Here is an 8112-nt window from a genome sequence, read left to right as displayed (position 1 = left end):
TATATATATATATACACACACACAAGTATATATATACACACAGTATACTACATTATTTTTATTTTACTAGCTTTGTATTTAGCAGTCAGTTAGCCATCTATGACATTAGCTGTATGATTAGCAATTTCTAAAGACAGTGCAATTAAGTCTCAATTTATAATTAATCTAATTTTCTTTTCAGTTCCTCTTTAAGTTAATTTTCTGTTGCTCCTTCCCTTTTACATTACCCTTTTTCAGCTGCAGGTGCGTGATCAGCAGTCTTTGTAACTTTAGCTTTCCGTTAGATATCTGCACCATTAGTAGCGCAATTATAATTTCTTGGTATTTTTAGCTTTAGTATTTTGATTATGTGCTTGACTTCTTCTTAAGCTTTGTATTCTGTCTATGTGTTATGTTATTTTTAATTTGTGAGGGATGTTTAGCAAATGCTTTAGCCTCACTGTAAGCTATCTATAATTTTAGGAACGCAGTTAGATGCATTTTAAATGTAGCCTTCAGAGTGCTGCCTACAACATTTGCTATTTGAGAAGGTATTTATTTAATGATATAAGAAATGTAATTTTCATTTGTTGAAGAATTTTGTTTTCTGTTTACTTTCTTTTAGCTCTTGCTTCGGTATTAGCCATTCACTACTTTTGTTGTATTGTTAGCTGTCTGTTTACGTTGAGTTAGCTACCTTTTTTAAAAATTACTTGGGTAATCTCATCAGCAAGTCTGAATGCTTGACTACTTTTTCAGGTACATAGTTTATGTGTTACTTTTGTACTTCTGTTTATTACTTTGTGCTGTGCTTTAGCTTTGTTATTACCCAGTGTGACATTAGTATGTAGTTAGCAGTCTTTATAGCTTTAGCTTTCAGTTAACCTACAACCTTAGCAGTTTGATTAGACACTTATTAAATCATTTGCCTCCAGGTTAACACTATACCTGCATTGTTTTTAGAGATTGTTGTGTTTTTTGATTGTTGACATGGTATGCTTTAGCTTTGTCTCTAGCCATACCTAACTTTAGCAGAGTCATTTCTTTAGTATAATTAACTTCTTATTAAAAATCATCATACAGCCATCATGGCTGTATGATGATTTATTTATTTTTATATATAAATAAATCATATATAAAAATCATATATAAATCATATATACTAATCATTAGTATTATCACTAGATGCTTTGCTAGCACTTAAGCTGTTTAGTTTTAGTTTTTTCATTTTGTGTACTTTATAACTTCAATTTTCTCTGTTCTTTTGTCAACCATGGTTGGAAGATATGATTTTTAAAAATTGAATTCATGGTTAAGTTTCGGTTGTCCTCTATGGCCCACTAAACTATGAGTTTACATAATCTCTAAATCAGAGTTGGTTTCTTTCTAGGTGAGTTTAGCGTATGCCTACGAAACGAAAGATGCGCTGTGTCTCGTGCTGACCTTGATGAACGGCGGAGACCTCAAGTTTCACATCTACCACATGGGAGAGGCAGGCTTTGATGAGAGGAGAGCTGTGTTTTATGCTGCAGAGATCTGCTGCGGTCTGGAGGACCTGCACCAAGAACGGATTGTCTACAGGTGAGCTCCTTTAAAACTAAAACCAACTTCATCTTATTCATTCAGCCTCTCTCTGACTCTGTGGATGCATTTTTTTTCATTCCATCACTCAGGGATCTGAAGCCAGAAAACATCCTGCTAGATGACCATGGTGAGTTATATACTGTGATGGACTAACAGAGAGCATACACACCATGTAACTGACATGTAATCCACTGATAAAGATGCTAGACGTTATTTTTATACTTCTTAAAATGGAGACTTCACCTTTTTTCAGATAATTTTAATGGGTTTTAATGGGCAGAAATAAGTCCTAAAAAGTAATAGTTTGGAGATTAAAACAGCAAATACAAACTTTTTTTTTGCAATAGTTATCTACATTAAAAAAATATTTAAAAATTTGTAAGAGTTTTAATATATTCATTCTTAAACCAATTTCTTATTTGAACAAAAATGGTTCAAATTAATTTAAGACAAAATGTCTATCATTTTTTGCATTTGSAGTTTTTTAATATAAACAAGCGTATTTCACTTTTAATGAACTACTCTAAAGCAAGTTTCTTACATGGTAACTTTTCCTGGAATATTTATCTTACACATTTTTTTTGATGCTAGATGACTTTGAAATACATTTTCTGCTGTCGAACACCAGAGGGCGATCTGATTCTATCAGCACTGATGTGAAATCTGATATTGAAAATTAAATTTCAAGAAGTGTCTGTTTTGACATACATAAAAACAAGAAATATCTTTCCCTCTGGGTCAGACATTAGTTTATGTGATTAAAATAAGTGGTGCTTTCATTTAAATATTAAATTATGTGAATTATACCACAGATATAAGAACTAATTACTCCAGATACAGCACAGAGTTATAGTTCAGATAATAAACCCAGGCTTAAAAAGGAAAAAAGTATTACTGCAATTATTATTTTGAGAACACATGCCTAAGTCAGTGTCTATGTCATGTATGTCTCCTTGTTTTTGTCTTCAGGTCATATCAGAATATCAGACCTGGGTCTGGCTATCCGTGTGCCAGACGGAGAAACCATCAAGGGCCGGGTGGGGACAGTTGGATACATGGGTGAGTATGTTTACTCGTTTACTTTCTGTTTCATTTTATCTGTTGAGTGTGCAACACATTTTGAATTATATCTCTTTGCGAATACCTATCGATTTTTTACAAATTTTTATATGCAGAAAGCAAAATTACTTATTTATTTATTGACATTTATTCAAGATACAGTACCCTCAACACTTCCCAGCATCATTTCGAAAAGTATCTCTTCAGTTGTTGTACCAATATCAAAAAATTTTAAAGTCCAATTTTTATGTTGAATACAGGTACATCTGTCACAATAAGCAGTAAATTAATTAATCGCATGATAAATTAAAATAAGCTCAACAATTTCCATTTGCATCATTGTCGTTCTCATGTCTCTATCTCTTTCTACCAAAGACTGAATGAAGTTAAAAAGCCTAAGTAAAAAAAAAATGTCAGACTCTTCTCAAGCTTTTTCCCGTTACTGCAGCTTTAGCAGTTTTCCTCCTCATGTCATTCAGCCCCGGAGGTGGTCATGAACGAGCGGTACACCTTTAGCCCCGACTGGTGGGCGCTGGGCTGCCTGCTGTACGAGATGATCGAGGGCCAGTCGCCTTTTCAGCAGCGGAAGAAGAAGATCAAAAGGGAGGAAGTGGAGCGGCTGGTCAAGGAGGTGCAGGAGGAATACTCCAATAAGTTCTCTGAAGAGGCCAGGTCCATCTGTAAAATGGTAAGATTTTAATTTTCCCTTCATTTCACTTCATTACTTCTATTTGGGACTCTACTAATGATCCTCTTAATTGTATTGTTTGTAAAGCTAAAATTTCAGGCTTTTATTTTGAAAAGTGTTTTTTATGTTTAGTACACTTGTGCAGACTTTTTGAAATGTTTGTGTAAACTCCTCAGCTGCTGGCCAAAGATCCCACAAAGAGGCTGGGCTCCCTTGGGGGCGGGGCCTCTGAGGTCAAAGGTCACCCAATCTTCCGCCCCATCAACTTCAAACGGCTGGAGGCCGGCATGCTACAACCACCCTTCATCCCTGATGTAAGTCCATCAGAATTACTGAAAATATTTGCAGCAGGAAAATATAAAGTTGTTCTGAATGAAGATTTTTTTTTTTTACTTTGATCAGTGGTTTCACTCAGTTTCAGGAGAGTATCTTTAATTAATGTTACTAATTAACATATTGAACAAGTAATTGATGTCCTTGTATTCCAATATATGAAACTTTCAGAATCATTGGGCTCAAAAGTGCCAAGTTGCTACTATTGGCAAAGTATCTGATTGGATCACCTTCTTTAGGACAAGTAGGATTTATCTGTCCCAACAAGCATTTGGAATATGAGAAACATAATGTTTAACAATCATTAGTAAACTTCAGTCTGAATCAGTTTTTCATTGATTTTGGTCTTTGAATAGTGTGGGGTAGAATAAAACCTTTGATATATAATTCTCTTCTGGCATCTATTTCTTTTCACAGAGCTGTACTGTGTTTTGAGTCTATTTGACTTTTTCTTAATTTCTCTTTGCAGCATTTTCTCCAGGATTTCTGTAATATTTTAAAGATTTTCTTTACAAGTAAAGATAATTTTTCTCAGACATTTAATAACATTGAAGCTTAAAACTTCAAAGTACGATGATTCTAAAGTGACACTTTCCAGCTTTTCTTGAGGAATATAAGGTTATGTTCACACAGCAGATAAATCCGCTTTTTTTTTTTTGCTCATATGAGATCCATATGTAACTTTTCCACAGCAGTTTGGACGGCCTAATTTCAATCTTCAACCCCAAAATACAGATTTGAGCCATCACATATGGCACTAAATCAAATACATATCCAAGAGTTTTAAAAGTATCTGCAGTCTGAACAGTCATTTTGTCTGACTTTTATGTCATTCTGCTGCATCAGAAGAAGCCAGACACGGTAAATCTGAATGTAAACAATTGCTTTAGTTGTGCTTTCTTTTTCTTAGCTTCCTATGTTTTGTTATGATTTTGTGACAAACTGTAGACTACCATTGCTGAATAAATTTTAAAACTTGATCCATAAGTGGCTCCATGCATTATTACTAGTCGGTGTGCTGCTCTGTGACAAATGTGCAAATGTGGGTCGTTTGGGTCATAAACCACTTGCACAAAAGTTGGGTTTAATTACAAATATGAACAGCCATGCAAAAAAATAAGAAGTAAATAAATCTTAATTGAGCATCAAGACCTTCTTTGTGAACATAGCTTTCAATACTGAAACAAGAACTTTCCTCAGATTATTTGGAGAGAAACTGTACAACATGTTGAGTTATGTTGATTAGTTTGCTTCAGTGTTTGTTTTCATTTCAAAATTACAAATTGCACAAATAGTTTTTGCAAACTATATTGAATTTATTTTGTTCATGTTTCTGGTTTAACAAAGTAATTATTTTACTGAAATACTCGTCTCATTCATCATCACTGTCAGTGATTTTAGATGAGATCAGGCTAATAATATAAAAGAAGAAAAAACTTCCAGAGAGAAACTCTTTAAATAGACACAGGAAGTGGAGTTAATTAATCTGTTTGAATCAGAATGTCACAGAGGCTCAGGAGAGATTGAAATGTAAAATGAAAGTTATTTTCAGACCTAATATAGTTGAAGCAAATTTTCAGTTCTGCAAAGGGATTTTCTTTTGTTATTCACATCTTCAAACTGTTTGTGTCTAAACTCTGCTTTCATATGTGTTAATGCTGCCGTTTCTGTCCATGTTTATGCTTTCAGCCTCAGGCTATTTACGCTAAAGATGTGCTGGACATCGAGCAGTTCTCTACTGTAAAGGGCGTGGAGCTTGACCCGAAAGACGAGTCGTTCTACAGCAAAGTGTCAACAGGAAGCGTCTCCATCCCCTGGCAGAATGAGGTCAAAATAACACTCACCACAATGATGAGGAAAACTGTTGAAAGATTGATTTTTCACCAGCATAGTTCAGTAGAACTATTTTTGGACTACTTTCAGATTTGAATAACCATCAAAGTTTGGAGAACCTAAGCCACAGCTTGTGTCTTGTTAACATGTTTACATCAAATCAGTATTTTCATAAGATATTTTTATTTTCATTCTGGAAGAAAATTGGCTCAGTCTAGATCAAAAATAAACAAAATGGTCATGTGCACACTCTGCCAATAGTTGGCAATATTGTTATAAACTGAACTATATACAGAGGCTTTTTGATTTAGTATTAAAGCAGAGAACAGCTTTATCCTATTTAAATATTCCTCATGTGGTTTTCTGGAGATATAGGAGAAATATCCCATTTATGTCACCAGTTGTTGAGGCCAATTTAAACAAAAACTGTTGGAAAAAGTAAAGATTATCATCCCATCAAGACAAAAATATAAATAAATAAAAGCAATTCAAATAAACTAATCTAGAGCAACAATTTTAGAGAAGAGGGAAAAATATATTTTACCCATCTTATGAGCCAGATGCAAAATAACCCCTTCTCCCTGCTGCATATGAGAAATGACACTGCAGAATGAAACAACCAGCACAGTGTGACATGAGGAGAGGGTGAGATTTTTCTCATTAACATCTTCCAAAACTCTTCTTTTTTTGGACATAAATAAACAACAAAATACTACAATAAGTGAATTTATCTCCAAAGCATCTACAAAATGTTACATACTTCAAACAATAAGATGTACCCATCTGAGTTGCCAGAAGGCAGCTGCTCAGTCAGCTGAATCTTTGTGTGGCTCCACTAACATTATTAAGAATAAAACATTAAAAACAGTGTGTTAGAAAACACTAGTACCGTATTTGTAAAATGTAAAGTATTAAAATTCATTGACATAGTGAAATTGCAGACATTTCCAATTCTTTACAAAGCTAAAAAGAAACAATTAGCAGAAACACTCAAAAACTGTTAAAAACCTACATTAATGCTGGTTTTGTTTTTTTGTGAAAATTAATTAAACAGTAATTAAAATTAAGCAGATACTATAGTGCAGATACTATTAAATTCTAAATAAATATAGATATTAAATAAAATGGAAGATTATGTAGGTTGATCGTCTCAGTTTCATAAGCTCGTTTGCTTAACAAACAAGCAAACAAGCTTGTTTGCTTAACCCTAGAGTTAGGGTTAGGGTTAGGGTTAGAAAATGTAATCTGAAATCACATTTTCTGACGTTTTTGTGCTTTGTCTTGTGTAGATGATCGAGACGGAGTGTTTTTCTGAGCTCAATGTGTTTTATGAGGACGGCGCCGTTCCTCCAGACCTGGACTGGAGAGGACAACCGACCCCAACACCCAAACAGGGACTGCTGCAGCGGCTCTTTGGCCGGCAGGTGAGAAGTCTTAAAAGTTCGGAAAAGTAAATAAGGAGATTGCTTTTATCAATATTAAGGCTTGGATAAGTATGAACAACTGAAAAAGGACAGTGTGTTTAAACTGATTTTGATCAAATTGACATGCTTAATCTCATATTTGCCACAGTATACATTGATTTTAACATTTTACCCATCAGTTTTTTGGTTTTCACTTCTTGAATGACAGCACATTTATTCAAAAATTAAAAAATTTTGAGCGCTTACACCAGTGGTCCCCAAACTACGGTCCGCGGACCGGATCCTCCCCGCCTCCACATTTGGTCCGACCCCCTGAACAATACCAGAGAGCATTTAGATTTTTTTCATATACTGTATTTTCTGGACTATAAGCCGCTACTTTTTTCCTAAGCTTTGAACCTTGCGGCTTATAGCCCAGTGCGGCTTATATGAAGATTTTTCTTCGACCACCAGGGGGCTCTTTAACAGGAAGTGAATCATTGGAAGTCAAAATTGAAAATAAAAGAAGAAAGCACCCATTAAAACAGAATTAGGTTTTAATAGGGAATTGAAATTTGAGAATGTTGTTGATCAGTTAAATAGCTTTGAGGGGAAAAAGATGATTTTCGGGGTTTTTTTAATAATACTGGGATCATTATGAGAATTTGAGGCATAGATATTAGGATCCAATAGATGGCAGTAGTGCAACAATAATGGATGCAAGCTGCCGTTGAAATCTAAAGAAAAGAAGAAAGTGCCCATTTTCATTCATAGACACAATATAAGGATAGACGCCTCATGGACCACTCTCGCCTATTGTTGCTGACGAGATTTACTGCTCCATCTTGGAGCGGTACACCGCTCCACTCAGCGTTGTGTATTTAGCAGCATAATGACATATCAGCGCATTTAATCGATCATAACACGCTTTTTTGTTACTAGAAACCATATTCAAACATCTATCAAACAGGTACATTTAGAAACAATTGTATTTTTTAAGTATGTTTTTAATACATAGTTCAGCATATTTAAATATGCTTAGTGTAGGTAGAATAGAATAGGAATGGAATATTCTGATATTGATGTATGATGAGCATATTACAAAGCACACAGCCGTTCATAATTTATTTAATAAATTATTTAGTAATATCAATACATATTTATATAACTATACAAACACAAATAAATAATGATTAATACTGAATAATATATTGGATACATGTCTATGTATTC

The 8112-nt window shown here is 34.2% G+C and overlaps 1 protein-coding gene across 1 annotated transcript in view; it reads left to right on the top strand.

The window, feature by feature from the left end:
- Positions 1–8112, top strand: part of grk6 (G protein-coupled receptor kinase 6) — a 76832-nt gene that overhangs the window by 60552 nt on the left and 8168 nt on the right. The window contains exons 9-15 of the mRNA XM_008428433.1: positions 1370–1560; positions 1653–1690; positions 2533–2622; positions 3102–3310; positions 3487–3624; positions 5333–5470; positions 6766–6900. Of these exons, the coding sequence (XP_008426655.1) occupies positions 1370–1560; positions 1653–1690; positions 2533–2622; positions 3102–3310; positions 3487–3624; positions 5333–5470; positions 6766–6900 (939 nt within the window). The remainder of the gene's footprint in view (positions 1–1369; positions 1561–1652; positions 1691–2532; positions 2623–3101; positions 3311–3486; positions 3625–5332; positions 5471–6765; positions 6901–8112) is intronic.

This window comes from Poecilia reticulata, linkage group LG14, assembly GCF_000633615.1.
Source record: "Poecilia reticulata strain Guanapo linkage group LG14, Guppy_female_1.0+MT, whole genome shotgun sequence".
In the NCBI taxonomy this organism is placed as follows: domain Eukaryota; kingdom Metazoa; phylum Chordata; class Actinopteri; order Cyprinodontiformes; family Poeciliidae; genus Poecilia; species Poecilia reticulata.
This window is presented reverse-complemented; position numbering and strand designations above follow the sequence as displayed.